Source organism: Nerophis lumbriciformis, linkage group LG37, assembly GCF_033978685.3.
Source record: "Nerophis lumbriciformis linkage group LG37, RoL_Nlum_v2.1, whole genome shotgun sequence".
Lineage (NCBI taxonomy): Eukaryota > Metazoa > Chordata > Actinopteri > Syngnathiformes > Syngnathidae > Nerophis > Nerophis lumbriciformis.
Window position 1 is genome coordinate 25,017,501 of NC_084584.2, and position 16,588 is coordinate 25,034,088.

Genomic DNA, 16,588 nt, shown 5'->3' on the forward strand with positions numbered 1-16,588 from the left:
TTAACTTTAACTTTAACTTTGATACAATACCGGGCCATTTAGTCCTCCCTGCACAATCTGCCCTTATGGACCGCAGTTATGTGTTCTAAACCTGCAACTCTAGTGACAATTTTGATATTTCCTTTGTAAAAAAATAAAAAAATAAAATAAAATAAAAAACAACAACAAAAAAATGCAAATGAATGCAATCACCAAGTGGCTCAAGAAGATCACAAGATAAATAATGCATAAAAAGACACTTCTACGTAAGTCTTTAAAAATGTATCTCAACACGTGTTGGAGACTTGCTTCCTCTACTGTAACCTTTTTTTATTTTGGTGTTAAAGTAAAACATAGCAACATTATGCCTGAGCCTCTCTTCTTTGCATCATGCTAGCTAGTGGGTGTTAAGTCATCTTAGTGTTCCATATCTTCCTCAGTAACAAGTTAGTATTTGTGTCACTTATTCCAGATACAAAGTGTACTTCGTTCATGTCAACACAGCTTTAACTTTACCTTAAATTGAGCTTATATTGATCGGTTATGCTCCCGTAGTGGTTGTCGATGTGTTACCTTCTCCTGGGTCATTTCGGCAAGCTAATGCTTAGCACCATTTCTTCCACCATCATGGCTGTCTGTATTTTTACAGTAGGTGAAGCATGCCAATTTAGTCATTTTAAAGGAGGGAAAATGTTATCCCACTTGCTGCAGAGCTGTGTGTAGGGGGAGGCGTCCTGTTATAGCCACATGCTACCTGAAGGATTTTACTTGCACGTCTCCTTAAACTGTACAAACGGTATGAAGGAACATTTTCATTACTTTCTCACGCTGCGGTATACCATAAAAATTCATCATAATTGTTCATGTTAGCAAGGAGTTTTGGACAATGAAATCCTTTATTGGAAGACCATTTTCCCAGAGCACAAAGCAAAATCCTTAGAATGGACAAAATGGAATGTTCCACCATTTTGTAGAAAGTCTTGTCAGAGGAGTGGACGTTGTTGTAGCTGCATAGACTCTGCATGTTCCTCACTTGTCGCCATCTGCAGCTTTCCCAATACTTTTGACCATAATTTCTATAGAACCAGCGTCCTCTGGAGTGGACTGATGTGCTTTTTCCTTTTCAAACTGTGCAACTCTGACAAAATACAAACAAAAACAAATATCCACTGCAGAGGACACTGGCTCTTAGGAGGATATCGTGATATCACTAGTAATGGTCTTCTGATCTCTTAGATCTTCTTTAATCACTTCTCGTCGTTAACGTTGATCTGTCCACTGTAGATGGCTCTGAAAGGACCTCCTGGACCAATGGGATTCACCGGACGTCCTGGACCACAGGTATGACCCTTGACCTCCAGAGATCTAATTTGATGTGAACTATGAGGAAATGCAAGTGCCTCTTTCTCAGGGAAACCCAGGTAGTCATGGTCTGAAAGGAGAAAGTGGAGACCCGGGTCCCCAGGTAAGAACCTCCTTTGACGAGAACATGGTGAGGTTCAAAGATAACAGGGAGGTGTTTTGAACCTGCATTGCATTCTGTAGGGGCCCAGGGGACCTCATGGTCTGATGGGACCACCCGGCAAAGCAGGAAGGAGAGTGAGTATTAAAAACTGTGTTTTTATCCAAATGTCTGCCCATGGACCGCCCTCTTCTAACCACCCTCTGACAGGGCCGTGCTGGAGCTGATGGAGCCAGGGGAATGCCTGGAGAGCCCGGCACTAAGGTAACGCGCCGAAGGTTCCCATACTAACAGAATTAGTGTGGACTCTTAACGTCTATCGTGTCTCTTCAGGGCGACCGTGGCTTCGATGGTCTTCCTGGTTTGCCCGGGGACAAGGGACACAGGGTGAGGACATAGCAAGCAAGGCAACACCTTTTAAAACCACCTTTTTTTGAAGGGGTCTGTAATCCTTCAATACTCCACGTTTTTGTCTATAGGGTGACACAGGACCCCTGGGCCCTCCCGGATCTCAAGGAGAGGATGGCGAGAGGGTAAAGAGACAAATTCTAAACAAGCCAGTAGGCCTAATTTTCTAACCATGATCTCCTCTTTCTCTGTCACCTAAGGGGGATGACGGCGAGGTTGGACCAAGGGGTCTCCCAGGTGAACCAGTGAGTGTTTCCATGACGACACAGCTGACACCTTAGGGTTGTTTCTCATTCGTGTATGCGCTGGCATCACGCGTAGGGGTTGGGGTCACAGACACATGCATGATCTGGTGGTAGTGATAATCCTTCTTGTGCAAAGGCTTATTTTGGAGGCTGTAATTTGTGGTGCTGTTGGACCACGGCGAGATTGTTTGGCGCGTCTCAGAGTGTTTTGTGTTCTTTTTTTACTTTTAGGGACCTCGTGGCTTACTCGGACCAAAAGGTCCTGCCGGAATTCCAGGACCCCCTGTGAGTCAAAACTCAGTCTGGCGCCTCAGTTCTAGATTCAGTGATGACTTTTGTTTCTCCCTTCTTCTCTCAGGGTGTTCGAGGAAACGACGGGCCCGTTGGTCCTAAGGGGAACCTGGTCCGTGTCTTTTACTCGTCTAACTTTAACCATGTCATATTAACTCTTATCTTTACCTTCTCCTCATGTGTCAACTCTTCTTCTGGTCTTAGGGTCCTCAAGGAGAGCCCGGTCCTCCGGGTCAGCAGGGAACATCAGGAACTCAGGTGAGACACAGGACACAGGGCCATATCTCTTAGGATGTACATTTATTCTTCAGGTGATTTAACATGTCTCTGTTTGATAGGGAATGCCAGGACCTCAGGGAGCCATGGGACCCCACGGAGAGAAGGTATTCATGTTTGTCTTTCATTGGAGGAGACAAGGTTTTAGTCCACAATCTTTGCTGAGCATTTTTGATGAGTTCAGCTGATGTTTCCTTGTTAGCTTGGTGGCTAGCGTGTAGATACATGCTTCTTTAGAAATTCCAATAATGACATATGTGGTCCATCTGACAGAGTCAAGTGAATGTGACTAAATTATTTACTTTCAAGCTTACAATATATGAAAAGTACAATGAAAGCCCTTATTACGTCCTACAGGGTCCTACAGGAAAACCAGGTCTTCCAGGAATGCCCGGCGCTGACGGCCCTCCTGTAAGTTCGACTTTAAAGTTGCCTTTATGTATTTTATTAAAGTCATTACAACCTACATTGTTCCGTTTCAGGGTCACCCAGGAAAAGAGGGACCCTCAGGCACCAAGGGTAACCAGGTCAGTAGCACTGCAGGGGTTCCTACATACATGCCACAGAGTCTCATTACCGTATTTTCCGCACTATAAGGCGCACCTAAAAACCACAATTTTTCTCAAAAGCTGACAGTGCGCCTAATAACCCGGTGCGCTTTATTACGATTCATTTTCATAAAGTTTCGGTCTCGCAACTTCGGTAAACAGCCGCCATCTTTTTTCCCGGTAGAACAGGAAGCGCTTCTTCTTCTACGCAAGCAACCGCCAAGGAAAGCACCCGCCCCCATAGAACAGGAAGCGCTTCACCCGCCCCCATAGAACAGGAAGCGCTTCACCCGCCCCCGGAAGAAGAAGAAAAAACGCGCGGATATCACCGTACGTTTCATTTCCTGTTTACATCTGTAAAGACCACAAAATGGCTCCTACTACGCGACAAGGATCCGGATCATAAAAAGACGCAATCTCTCCATCCGCACACGGATTACTACCGTATTTCACAGCAACTGATATTCCTGTGAACTGCACTGTGGAACGGGAGCACGTACGGTGAATATTCGCACCACAGGGAATGAGGAGTCATCCTTCACTGTGGTTCTAGCTTGCCATGCTAACTTCCACCCATCCAAAAGAGACCTTTCCAGCCGGCGTCATCATAAAAGCTAACTCGAAGGGATGGATGGATGAAGAAAAGATGAGCGAGTGGTTAAGGGAAGTTTACGCGAAGAGGCCGGGTGGCTTTTTTCACACAGCTCCGAAGGCGAACACACCTTCACTAAGACGGGCAGATAGCGCCGGTCGACATACGCCAACATCTGCCAGTGGATCGTAAATGCCTGGGCAGATAGTTTCGGTCACAACTGTGGTCCGAGCTTTCCGGAAGGCAGGATTCACAGAACTGCTGCACAACAACAGCGACACTGAATCCGATGACTTCGACGAGGCGGAGCCGGCCATTTTTGGATCCCACGCTTGCGCAACTTTTCAATTCGGACACCGAAGACGAAGAATTCGAAGGATTTACGAATGAAGAATAACTTCAGAAGGTGAGCGCTATGTTTATTTTGTGTGTTGTGACATTAACGTTCGAGCAACATTATGTTGCTATTTATTGCTCTACACCATTTTGAATTTTACTATGTTTGTGATTGCACATTTGCGTACATTTTGGGACAGAGTTGTTAGAACGCTGGTTTTCAATATATTATTAAAGTTTGACTGAACTATCTAACTGTTTTTTTGACATTCACTTTAGCGCAGCGTTTTTTTGACATTCACTTTAGCGCAGCGTAGGCGCGGCTTTTAGTCCGGGGCGGCTTATTGGTGGACAAAATTATGAAATATGTAATTCATAGAAGGTGCGGCTAATAATCCGGTGCGCCTTATAGTGCGGAAAATACGGTACTATTTTCTAACAAGTCCAAATGCAAACTATTATTATGGAAGAAATTATTTTTGCAATTCATGTTCATCTATCTGTCTGTCTCCGCTTGATCTTTTACAGGGCCCCAATGGCCCCCAAGGCTCTATTGGCTATCCTGGCCCTCGTGGCATCAAGGTCAGTTAAAAACATCCAACTTTAGTCTTTGAGGCATTTAGGTTCTCATACATCTGTTTCTGACTCCCATCCGCTCTTCTTGCAGGGGGAGCAAGGAATCCGAGGACTAAAGGGTCACAAGGGCGAGAAGGTGCATTATCATATCCTACTGAGGGGAAAAAAGCAAGTGAATGATTGAACAAATGTCTTTCTTCTTGACACCTTCAGGGAGAAGATGGTTTCCCCGGAATTAAGGGAGACTTTGGCGTCAAAGGAGAGAGGGTAACCTGGAATGATTGCATCTTTGATGAGGCATTTTGATATACTCTCATGTTCTCATTTGAGTGGTTTTCTTCTTCTGCTGCTGGCAGGGCGAGATCGGAGTGTCTGGTCCCAGAGGAGAGGACGGCCCAGAGGGGCCAAAGGGTCGCGTTGGGCCTCCTGGTGAGCTCGGACCTCTCGGTCTTGTTGGAGAGAAGGTACGACCCGCTGCATCTAATTTCTTTCTGTGCAATTAAAGGAAGGTTTAAATCTTTAAAAATTGAAGAGACATTGGGCAGCTCTCACTTCCACCACTCCATGTTGCGCCTAACCTCTGATTAATGAGATTGCCGTGTGCTTTCAGGGCAAACTTGGTGTTCCTGGACTTCCTGGATACCCTGGAAGACAAGGACCCAAAGTAAGATAAACACCATGAACTTTTTCATGTTTGTGAGTTCATCTTGACCGTGCGTCAGTTTGATTCTTTGTGTTTGCCTTTTAGGGGTCTTTGGGATTCCCAGGATTCCCCGGCTCAAATGGCGAGAAGGGAACAAGGGTACGTATGCGGCGCTCTGATGTGATGTCGCATTTACTCTTAGGACTGTCTGAGGTTTGATTGTGTTGTTGTTTTCAGGGCCTGACAGGCAAACCAGGACCAAGAGGACAAAGAGGACCAACGGTAAAGTTTTGTTATTCATAAAACTTCCCTCCGTCTGGTGTCTGGTCTGTTTCCCCTTTATTTCACTGTCTGTGTCCATTAGGGTCCCAGAGGTCAGCGAGGACCACGAGGGGCCACCGGAAAGTCGGGTGCAAAGGTTGGTCATCACACAAGTACTTGACAAGAGGAACAAATTCCATTCTTTTATTCACTGTTCATTTTGCACTTGCTTATCAGGGAACTTCCGGAAGCGACGGTCCTCATGGTCCACTCGGAGAGAGGGTGAGCCCTTAGCTTTTGCCGAGTGGTGCTCGCTCTGAATTGCACGTCATCCATATCCTGCTTTTTTGTGTCACCAGGGATTGCCCGGACTTCAGGGAGCCAATGGTTTCCCCGGACCTAAAGGACCTCCCGTGAGTGAAAATGAAGGATTTTGGTGAGAGAAGAGTGAGATCCAGATTGGTTTGAGGGTTTTCTGGGTGTTTTCTCATAGGGACCACCAGGAAAGGATGGGCTTCCTGGACATCCTGGACAGAGAGGAGAAGTTGTGAGTTTCAGTTTGATCTTTGGTGTCAGGAAGGGGGCCTCAGTGGCAACACATAACTATATCTCTCTAAATCAGGGTTTCCAAGGAAAAATGGGCCCACCGGGGCCTCCTGGAGTAGTCGGACCTCAGGTGAGTTAAGACGTAACTGTGCAACAATTACCTTTTTATGGTGAATCATTCTCTCAATGTTCAATATGCTTCTTCAGGGTCCATCAGGAGAGACTGGTCCCTTGGGTGAGCGCGGCCACCCCGGACCACCTGGTCCACCTGGAGAGCAGGGACTTTCTGGCCCCTCAGGGAAGGAAGGTACAAAGGGAGACCCAGGACCTGCAGGAGGTCCAGGTAAAGACGGACCACCTGGATTGAGAGGCTTCCCTGGAGAGAGAGGACTTCCTGGTACCCCTGTGAGTACCTCATGAGCATTAATCGACCACCATCTTGGAGAAATTGAATGCTGAACTCCTGTCTTTTTCTTCTAGGGAGGTGGAGGACTGAAGGGAAGCGAAGGACCTGCCGGACCTCCTGGACCTGCTGTATGTTTCATATAGTACAAACTGATATTTAGTTAGACCTCTCAGGTTGGGTTCAATCATATTAACATGTGGCACCAATTGATTCAATCTTTCCAGGGATCTCCTGGTGAGAGAGGACCTGCTGGCACTGCCGGACCTGTCGGACCCCCTGGCAGACCAGGCCCACAGGGACCTCCTGGTGCCGCAGGAGAGAAGGGTGTTCCTGTAAGTCTTTGTGGCTTTTGTCCGAGTGTTTAATGTCACAAAAGTGTTATTAAAGTATTATTTTTTTGTCCTGTGACCCAGGGTGAGAAAGGTCCAATCGGCCCTGCAGGTCGGGATGGAGTACAGGGTCCTGTGGGTCTTCCAGGCCCGGCTGGAACACCAGGAGGACCTGGAGAGGATGGAGACAAGGTCCGTGTCACAAATCGATCAGGTCCACTTATGGTTGTAAAAATGCAGACATATTGTTGAGAATAATGCTGGTTGGCTTTGTCGTGATGTTCAGGGTGAGGTGGGAGAACCCGGCCAGAAGGGGTCGAAAGGAGGCAAAGGAGAGCATGTAAGTGAAACTCAAACAGAACAAAACGTGTATGCCACCGAAAATCCAACTAAACCAGAAATAAATGTCATTATTTGGTTCTACTCATGCTTTCATGCTTTTTTTGTTTTAGGGACCTCCCGGACCACCTGGGCCATTGGGTCCTGTTGGTCAGCCTGGCCCTGCTGTAAGTCCTGGACCCTTTCTTGGTGCTGTCACCTACTAATAGGGTGCTTAATTTTCTGTTCTGGTGTGCAGGGTGCTGATGGCGAGCTCGGACCTAGAGGCCAACAGGGGACTTTTGGAGCCAAAGGAGACGAAGGATCCAGAGGATTCCCTGGAGCCCCTGGTCCCATCGGACTGCAGGTCTGTCCATGACAAATAAATACTGTTGTCATCTCACTTGGACGTCAGGCAGCTTAATGCATCTTTCACCTCTGATCTTTAGGGACTGCCAGGACCACCAGGGGAAAAGGGAGAGACTGGTGATGTTGGACCTCTGGTGAGTGGTGTTGACAAAGCAGATATTTTAGAGCTAAGCGCTGATGAAGAATTAAACCTGTATCTCTCTATAGGGTCCTCCAGGCCCTCCAGGACCTCGCGGCCCTGCTGGACCCAACGGCGCTGACGTAAGCTTGCAGTTTATAAAATCACCAAAAGATCAATATTATGCCAAATTTGAGATTGAGCAACTTTGAAATGGTCTGTTTGTTTTGTAGGGTCCCCAAGGGCCTCCTGGAGGTTTGGGTAATCCTGGACCTATTGGAGAGAAGGTACACAGACTTGTATCCTCTCTTGAATTCAGTATCCAAGCATGAGTGTGAAGGTGCTGAGATTTTTCTCGACTTCTAAAAGAGTGAATTCTTTACGCTCCACAGGGAGAGCCTGGAGAGGGCGGACCACCTGGAATTGGAGGTGAACCAGGAAAGAAGGTGAGATCTTGTAGGAAGAAAGGGCAAAAGGAGTTTTTGGTATATTCACACCAAGCTAATAAATGGTTTTCTGTGCCCGTCGGCAGGGTCCTCGAGGCGAGCGCGGAGAGAAGGGAGAGTCAGGACAACCTGGAACCGCTGGAACTGTTGGAGGACGAGGACGTCCTGGAGATGATGGTCCTAAAGGAAACCCTGTAGGGCTCATTCTTTGATCTCTGTGACTATATAAATTCTGGATTTCACCATTTTAATGTCGGATATGTTACCGTCATCAGGGTCCAGTCGGTTTCCCAGGTGATCCTGGTCCCGCCGGTGAGCTTGGACCCAGAGTGAGTGTCCCCTTTGTGCGATGACCGGCACATCCCTCTCCAGACTGTTCACTCCTACTGTAGAAAAGGAAAAACAATTCCAGCAAGTCTCTTGTGTTTCCCTCCCAGGGCCAAGATGGCGCCAAAGGAGAGCGAGGAGAAGATGGTGAACAGGGAGAATCTGTATGTCGACGGTTTGGAGAGATTTACAAGTAGCCTCTTCTAAGGTCTTTCTTCATAACATGTCTTGCTCCTCTCCAACTGCAGGGCTCTCCTGGTCCCCCTGGAGAGAACGGAACTCCTGGTCCCCCAGGAAAGAGGGTAAGATCCTTACTTCATGCTTCCTGCACGCATTCTCACAAAAACTGCGTCAAATTGGACTTGGCGTGCACAGGCTGTGTTGCAGGTTCAAGAGTTAGAAATATTTCACCAACTTCTTCAGAGGCGATAAATTCTGTGTTTGTTTGCAGGGTCCTGCTGGGACAAGAGGACCTGAAGGGCGGCAAGGAGAAAAGGGAACCAAGGTGAGTCTGAAGGCTGATGTTGGGATCTTTGGAAATGTGATCAAACAAAGAATATGTGAGGAAGCTATATAATGGATGTTTTCAAAATGATTCAATGTCTTCAATGTATTTTTATTATGGTCAATTACAGCACCTTTAAAATGTATTTCATTCATTTTACCTGCTTATTACCTGATTCATGAAAAAGACTTCTACATAGGTTTATATTTGTCATCCTTATATCTCAGGGCGACACAGGCGCCCTCGGCCCCCCAGGAAAGACCGGTCCTGTCGGTCCTCAGGGACAACCAGGAAAACCAGGAACTGAAGGTCTGCGGGGTCTCCCAGGATCAGTGGTCAGTGACAATCAAGAGTGTTCATCTCCCGTGTGTGTGTGTGATATTTGTCCTAACGTACATTACATGAGAGCTTTTCTGTTTCTTAGGGTGAGCAAGGATCTCCCGGCGCGGCCGGACCCAAGGGACCACCCGGACCTATTGTAAGACACCGCTGTCTTCCTCTTTTCCATAGTCACTCATAGACGCGTAACGTTGCCTGCAATCTTCCTTGATGTCTTCTCTGTCTTTGCCTGCAGGGACCTCCAGGTTTGCTGGGTCTGCGAGGAGACCCTGGTGCTAAAGGAGAGAAGGGACACCCCGGTCTTATTGGCCTCATAGGACCCCCAGGAGAGCAGGGAGAGAAGGGTGATAGGGGTATGCCTGGACCTCACGGTTCAAGCGGACCCAAGGGAGAAACTGTAAGTCTGACTTGGCTTGGGCAGCGCTTGTTGAGGATGGTTCTAATCTTTTAATGTGCCGTTTTTACAGGGAATGACCGGAGGCACTGGACCCCTTGGGCCTGCTGGTCCTCCTGGTCATCCTGTGAGTGATACCTACTGTCCTTCCTGTCTCACCTAAGCCTTGTTCACAGTGCCAGCACACACTTGCCAGACATCCACACCACATGTGGAGGTGGCCTGAGATGCTACTCAAAACTAATGAGAACAGAAGTCTTCAGTCTGCTCTGGTCTCTTGGATCGGACATCAGAGTTAGCGACATTTGCAGCTTCACACATACACACACACACACACACACACACACACACACACACACACACACACTCACGCACACAAACAAGTACATCATAGTAGAGCTTTAAAGGCTGATTTGATGTGAACAAGGTTTTAATGAGACCTCTCTGCTTAACTCCCAGTAATCTAAGTGGTATGGAAAGAACATTGAACGCTTCTAATGCTTCATGTCTTCTTCAGGGTCCTCAAGGTGTCAAAGGAGCTAAGGGTGCCTCTGTAAGTATTGTACCTCAAAATGCTGACGCCAGTGTGCCTCCAGTATTTCGTCTGAATCTTCTCCCCTCTGCTTTGTTTAGGGAGGAGCTGGTCCTAAAGGAGAGAAGGGTGTTCCAGGACCTCAGGGAGTTCCCGTACGTTGCTTGTGTCATTGGAGGCGACCGTTAAGTCAAATTAGGACTCACTCTCGGTCACTTATTTGTGTCCTGCTCAGGGCCCACCAGGCGAGGTCATACAGCCCCTCCCCATCCAGAGGAGCCCCAAGTCCAAACGCTCTATCGATGCCAGCCAACTGCTCCCCGAATCTGACCCCGACATGCCTGCATCAGACGCCACTGGGGCTGAGTTCCTGATGGGAAGCGACGGCATGGAGGAGATTTTCGGTTCCCTCAACTCCCTGCGACAAGAGATCGATACCATGCGCTTCCCGTTGGGAACCCAGGACAGTCCGGCCCGCACCTGCCTGGATCTTCACCTCAGCCAGCCCGAGCTCAAAGACGGTGAGAGACCCCCGTCCCCCCCCAAAATCGATCATTGTGTAGCTCAGAATTTTCATCTCATGCCCCTCTCCCCAAAACAGGAGAATACTGGATTGACCCCAACCAAGGCTGCTCCAGAGACTCCTTCAAGGTCTTCTGTAACTTCACCAGTGCAGAGACGTGCCTGCACCCCCACAAGAGCATCAACACGGTCAGTTCTGCCCTTTCCGGCCTTCAGGTTTGGGATTATACTTGTTGTCCCCAAAATAAGAGAAGAAAAAATGTTAGAATCCTCAAAGAAATATGCCACCTGCTGGCAGTGCCAGTCATGTCGGCTGAGAGTTTTCTTGCCAAGAGACGCTGTCTGACGTGTATTTGTGGTTTGCAGGTGAAGATGAGCTCGTGGGACAAAGAGACTCCAGGATCATGGTTCAGTCAGTTTGCCACAGGCAGCAAGGTTAGTCACTCTCAGACGTCACATTCTTCCTCGCAACTCTTCTCAGTGCCCCCAACCTCACCGTCCGCCTCCTTGTCCTCCTCGCAGTTCTCTTACGTTGACTCGGACGGCGAGCCAGTGGGTGTGGTCCAACTGGGCTTCCTGCGTCTCCTGAGCGTCCAGGTCCGCCAGAACTTCACCTACAACTGCCACCGCTCGGTGGCGTGGGCCGACCGTAGCGCCAAGAACAACTACGACCGTGCACTGCGCTTCCAGGCCGCCAACGAAGACGAGCTGAGCTACGAGACCAACCCGTACATCGAGGCGCTAGTGGACGGCTGCTCTGTGAGTTCATGAACTTATCAATACATGTTCGTAGAAGTGAAATTGTCATCTGGTGAGATGCCAGGGAATAATCTCATTTGTTGAGGTCATTGTATTTTCACGGCATGAAATCGATTACACCTTGACTGTTCAGGTGGTCCCAGTAGAAGTGCTGAAAGATTAGATAGGATATTTGTAGTCGGACGGGATGTTGCTGGATCATCTAAGGTGGTATTAGCAGAAGTTCATGCTGAAAGACAAGATAGGACAGCTCTAGTCTGAGAGGATGGTGCTGGATCTGAAGTATTTACCCTCTAATGTGGGAACAAGGACGGCGGTTGGGATATTTGTGTCTCCATTGTGTCTTTATTGTTATCTAGAACAGTGGTTCTTAACCTTGTTGGAGGTACCGAACCCCACCAGTTTCATATGCGCATTCACCCAACCCTTCTTTAGTGATAAATAAAATGTTTTTTTTTTTTTTCAAACTCACGACAAAGTTATATGTTTTTTTTTACTGGTGCACAAAATGAACCGTGCATGAACATCACCTTGTTCAAAGAACAAAACCAACACAGTGCATGAACTCACAACAAATTACACACCTGCAAATCAGATGGAAAATTAGAGGGAACATTGTTTGGGAGTATCCATAGTACGCCGATAGGGAGAAGTTTTTATTTACAAGATGAGTCAGGTGTGTCTTGACCTCCGCGGCGGAGGCTCCACCGAACCCCTGAGGCCGACTCACCGAACCCCTAGGGTTCGGTCGAACCCAGGTTAAGAACCACTGATCTATAAGTTAGCTGGTCAGGAGTCGCTATCATCTGAGCTTGGTGACAGACCCCTTTGCTGAAACGCTTAGTTAATAATTGAATAAGTCATTGAAGAACATGTGTCGTGTTAGTGGGGCGTGTCCAGTTGTGCTGAAAAAGGCATCACTACGTTGTATCATATATGGATACTTTGGATCCAGCACCCTCCTCTCAGACTACAGCTGTCCTATGTCGTCTGTGAGCGTGAACTGACGAAACCTGCTTGGATGAGAGGCCAAATGTCCGTCAATTGAAACAGTCCAGTTGGTATCGACTCAAACCTCCTGAGAAGTCAGCTGGTGAGGTGCGGCAGTCATTTTTGCCAGAGCAGTGTAATAGAGGGAGTATGGCCAACTGGTTTCAGAGTTAGTCCCAAACATGGCTCCCTGTAGAGAGAGTGTGGCCAGAGTATCTCCTAAATGATTGGTCAAAAGCCCCTCACATGACTACAGGGCGCCATGTTTGGGAACCAACTCTGAAACCAGGTTGGCCATACTCTCTCTATCGACGGCTCTGATTTTAGCTTGGTACCAGCGCCCTCTGCTGGCAGGTGTGTGAAGGCGGCCCAGGATAAATGCAATTACCATATTTTTCGGACTATAAGTCGCAGTTTTTTTCATAGTTTGGCCGGGGGTGTGACTTATACTCAGGAGCAACTTATGTGTGAAATTATTAACACATTACCGTAAAATATCAAATAATATCATTTAGCTCATTCACGTAAGAGACTAGACGTATAAGATTTCATGGGATTTAGCGATTAGGAGTGACAGATTGTTTGGTAAACGTATAGCATGTTCTATATGTTATAGTTATTTGAATAACTCTTACCATAATATGTTGCATTAAAGGGGAACATTATCACAATTTCAGAATTGTTAAAACCATTAAAAATCAGTTCCCAGTGGCTTATTATATTTTTCGAAGTTTTTTTCAAAATTTTACCCATCACGCAATATCCCTAAAAAAAAGCTTCAAAGTGCCTGATTTTAACCATCGTTATAAACACCCGTCCATTTTCCTGTGACGTCACATAGTGAAGCCAACACAAACAAACATGGCGGAAAGAACAGCAAGCTATAGCGACATTAGCTCGGATTCAGACTCGGATTTCAGCGGCTTAAGCGATTCAACAGATTACGCATGTATTGAAACGGATGGTTGTAGTGTGGAGGCAGGTAGCGAAAACGAAATTGAAGAAGAAACTGAAGCTATTGAGCCATATCGGTTTGAACCGTATGCAAGCGAAAACGACGAAAACGACACGACAGCCAGCGACACGGGAGAAAGCGAGGACGAATTCGGCGATCGCCTTCTAACCAACGATTGGTATGTGTTTGTTTGGCATTAAAGGAAACTAACAACTATGAACTAGGTTTACAGCATATGAAATACATTTGGCAACAACATGCACTTTGAGAGTGCAGACAGCCCAATTTTCATCAATTAATATATTCTGTAAACATACCCTCATCCGCGCTCTTTTCCTGAAAGCTGATCTGTCCAGTTTGGAGTTGATGTCAGCAGGCCAGGGAAGCTAGTGTCGATAGCTCGCTCGTCTGCGGGAACAAACTGCCGCCATTGCTTGCCGTGCTAGTGAGGTCCTTTGTCCCTGAATTGCTCACACACTCCGGCAGATTCAATGGGGGTCTGGCGGCAGATTTCTTTGACTTTATGGTTGGAAATGCATCTGCTTTGAGTGTCGCAGGATATCCACACATTCTTGCCATCTCTGTCGTAGCATAGCTTTCGTCGGTAAAGTGTGCGGAACAAACGTCCAATTTCTGGCCACTTTCGCATCTTTGGGCCACTGGTGCAACTTGAATCCGTCCCTGTTGGTGTTGTTACACCCTCCGACAACACACCGACGAGGCATGATGTCTCCAAGGTACGTAAAACAGTCGAAAAAACGGAAAATAACAGAGCTGTTTTGACCCGGTGTTTGTAATGTGTTTGAGAAAATGGCGGATTGCTTCCCGATGTGACGTCACGTTGTGACGTCATCGCTCCGAGAGCGAATATTAGAAATGTGTTTAATTCGCCAAAATTCACCCATTTAGAGTTCGGAAATCAGTTAAAAAAATATATGGTCTTTTTTCTGCAACATCAAGGTATATATTGACGCTTACATAGGTCTGGTGATAATGTTCCCCTTTAACATACCAGGCACATTCTCAGTTGGTTATTTATGCCTCATATAACGTACACTTATTCAGCCTGTTGTTCACTATTCTTTATTTATTTTAAATTGCCTTTCAAATGTCTATTCTCTGTGTTGGCTTTTATCATATACATTTCCCTCAAAAAATGCAACTTATACTCCAGTGCGACTTATATATGTTTTTTTCCTTCTTTATTATGCATTTTCGGCAGGTGCGACTTATACTCCGGTGCGACTTATACTCGGAAAAATGTGGTAGTTTGCAACGTGATGTGTTTGCGGGGGTCTAACGCGGGTCTACCTTCTCTGCAGTATCGTAAAGGCTTCGACAGAACGGTGCTGGAGATCAACACGCCACAGGTGGAACATCTCCCTCTGCTGGACATCAAAGTGTCAGACTTTGGGGAGAGCAACCAACAGTTTGGATTTGAAGTGGGACCTGTGTGCTTCCAAGGCTAATCTCTCACACACACGCGCACTTAGAGACACCTACACACTCATACACACCCAGTAAATTAACTTGTAAATGCTATGGAATACACACACACACACACACACACACACACACACACACACACAGATGGATGGTGTTGTGAGGCAAAAGGCAGCATCCTCCGTGGAAAAAAAAAACAGCATAAAAAAGTGAAGGAAGTCTAGAGGGGAAGTCCACCGAGAGGAGCGGCTTCTTCACAGCCACGCAGCATCCGGAACGAGGGCCGGCCAACAAGAGGAAGCCGGCCGCAAACTTGAGGCCCCACCGACACCCGCCCCTTCTCTACGCCCCCTCCGTCTCTCAGCTTGTCCCAGCTGATCCACATGAGAAGGAACCTGCCACCAACTGCCTCCTGTGAACTTACTGCTCGGTCACGAAGACCTCTGCACCGCTTGAAAATGTGACCCACAACCCCCAACCCCCTCTTCCTGCTAAGGTGTCCTCCACACGGGACCTCCGCATTCTCCATCCAGCGCTCGCCTCCCGACAGCAGGGTTGCCAAATGTTCCAGCATGCCTTCTTCGCTGAATAAAAAGCTTGTTTCCCTGAGAGAAAGCGTGTGGCAAAGTGCTAATTGTGCCAAAGTTCGACTCCCGTTTGTCTCCTTCATGACGCCATCAAGCCTCCGCCTGGGCAAATGTGCATTACACTCCATTTGTACAGAAATAGTGATATTCTATTGTATTTATTGAAGAACAAACAGGGTGCTTTGAGATTAAACAAATAATAATAACGGACCACCAAATATTCCCGTCACATGTGGTATATGTCATTTGTGTTTATTTCTTCTGGCGGGCGGCCTCCAACCTCACCGCCGGCCTTTTTTGGGAAGATTAAAGAATCCGCGGCCATGTTGGATTGTGACATCAAACCTGTCAGCGCTGCGCTGTTCAAGTGTTGCTTCCAGTCGAACCATTAAAAAGGTGACTCTCCAGCTCTGTGTTGACGTGCGCTGCTTTCCGGGTGCACACTTTTCCTGCGGTGTTTTTCTTTCTGATTGCTTGCAAGCTGGGGGGCCGAGGGAGCGGGGGGGATGTTTCTGTCAGCCATATTGTGTTTTTGTTATGCAAAGTTATTTTGTTTGTGTCATCTTAAGTCCTAATGTTTTTAAATGTATCCAGGGGAGTGGGCGGTGCTGGCGGAAACCTAAAACCAAATTTTAAAAAAATGTCCTTCAGAGAACGACCTCAACTATTAGTTTGTTTTTACTGCGTTGAAGATCTTTCAACAAAAGAAATATGGTGCTGACAAAAGTATTATTTCATGTTTGTAAGTATTTTTTTTTTTTATGTAATATATAATCTTTTCTAAAATGACCTTTTTGACTTGTGTGTTTTCTTCCCAACGTTGGGAGGCATGCCTGTATTACAACAATTGGCCACAGGGCGGCGCTGTATCCCGCAGTAGCGTAAATAAAAAAAAATCAGACATTTTGTTAATTTGTGATGCAAATTAAAACTTTTCGCATCCAAAACGTGAATACTCCCTTGTCAATTTGAATTCAACCCAAAAGAAGCAATGATCATACGCGTCTCAGTGACGTTTTAAAATGGATTATTTACATGTTATGTGTTTGACTTGAACTCAATAACGATCGAAACTGGTTGTCACGT

At 46.9% G+C, this 16,588-nt stretch overlaps 1 protein-coding gene across 1 annotated transcript in view; it reads left to right on the plus strand.

Moving 5' to 3' along the window:
* LOC133577287 (uncharacterized) overlaps window positions 1-16,365 on the plus strand; it is a 92,647-nt gene extending 76,282 nt beyond the window's left edge. The window contains exons 16-67 of the mRNA XM_061930969.2: window positions 1,264-1,320; window positions 1,391-1,444; window positions 1,525-1,578; window positions 1,652-1,705; window positions 1,775-1,828; window positions 1,921-1,974; window positions 2,050-2,094; window positions 2,326-2,379; window positions 2,453-2,497; window positions 2,590-2,643; window positions 2,724-2,768; window positions 3,019-3,072; window positions 3,144-3,188; window positions 4,666-4,719; window positions 4,805-4,849; window positions 4,927-4,980; window positions 5,070-5,177; window positions 5,324-5,377; window positions 5,462-5,515; window positions 5,594-5,638; window positions 5,721-5,774; window positions 5,855-5,899; window positions 5,977-6,030; window positions 6,111-6,164; window positions 6,240-6,293; window positions 6,371-6,568; window positions 6,644-6,697; window positions 6,794-6,901; window positions 6,983-7,090; window positions 7,185-7,238; window positions 7,351-7,404; window positions 7,476-7,583; window positions 7,666-7,719; window positions 7,793-7,846; window positions 7,937-7,990; window positions 8,096-8,149; window positions 8,236-8,343; window positions 8,425-8,478; window positions 8,587-8,640; window positions 8,725-8,778; window positions 8,928-8,981; window positions 9,209-9,316; window positions 9,406-9,459; window positions 9,556-9,717; window positions 9,788-9,841; window positions 10,232-10,267; window positions 10,348-10,401; window positions 10,482-10,767; window positions 10,848-10,957; window positions 11,135-11,203; window positions 11,291-11,527; window positions 14,795-16,365. Coding sequence (XP_061786953.2) covers window positions 1,264-1,320; window positions 1,391-1,444; window positions 1,525-1,578; window positions 1,652-1,705; window positions 1,775-1,828; window positions 1,921-1,974; window positions 2,050-2,094; window positions 2,326-2,379; window positions 2,453-2,497; window positions 2,590-2,643; window positions 2,724-2,768; window positions 3,019-3,072; window positions 3,144-3,188; window positions 4,666-4,719; window positions 4,805-4,849; window positions 4,927-4,980; window positions 5,070-5,177; window positions 5,324-5,377; window positions 5,462-5,515; window positions 5,594-5,638; window positions 5,721-5,774; window positions 5,855-5,899; window positions 5,977-6,030; window positions 6,111-6,164; window positions 6,240-6,293; window positions 6,371-6,568; window positions 6,644-6,697; window positions 6,794-6,901; window positions 6,983-7,090; window positions 7,185-7,238; window positions 7,351-7,404; window positions 7,476-7,583; window positions 7,666-7,719; window positions 7,793-7,846; window positions 7,937-7,990; window positions 8,096-8,149; window positions 8,236-8,343; window positions 8,425-8,478; window positions 8,587-8,640; window positions 8,725-8,778; window positions 8,928-8,981; window positions 9,209-9,316; window positions 9,406-9,459; window positions 9,556-9,717; window positions 9,788-9,841; window positions 10,232-10,267; window positions 10,348-10,401; window positions 10,482-10,767; window positions 10,848-10,957; window positions 11,135-11,203; window positions 11,291-11,527; window positions 14,795-14,941 — 3,885 coding nt within the window. The 3' untranslated portion in view covers window positions 14,942-16,365. The remainder of the gene's footprint in view (window positions 1-1,263; window positions 1,321-1,390; window positions 1,445-1,524; window positions 1,579-1,651; window positions 1,706-1,774; window positions 1,829-1,920; window positions 1,975-2,049; window positions 2,095-2,325; window positions 2,380-2,452; window positions 2,498-2,589; window positions 2,644-2,723; window positions 2,769-3,018; window positions 3,073-3,143; window positions 3,189-4,665; window positions 4,720-4,804; window positions 4,850-4,926; window positions 4,981-5,069; window positions 5,178-5,323; window positions 5,378-5,461; window positions 5,516-5,593; window positions 5,639-5,720; window positions 5,775-5,854; window positions 5,900-5,976; window positions 6,031-6,110; window positions 6,165-6,239; window positions 6,294-6,370; window positions 6,569-6,643; window positions 6,698-6,793; window positions 6,902-6,982; window positions 7,091-7,184; window positions 7,239-7,350; window positions 7,405-7,475; window positions 7,584-7,665; window positions 7,720-7,792; window positions 7,847-7,936; window positions 7,991-8,095; window positions 8,150-8,235; window positions 8,344-8,424; window positions 8,479-8,586; window positions 8,641-8,724; window positions 8,779-8,927; window positions 8,982-9,208; window positions 9,317-9,405; window positions 9,460-9,555; window positions 9,718-9,787; window positions 9,842-10,231; window positions 10,268-10,347; window positions 10,402-10,481; window positions 10,768-10,847; window positions 10,958-11,134; window positions 11,204-11,290; window positions 11,528-14,794) is intronic.
* Window positions 16,366-16,588: the final 223 nt, after the last annotated feature.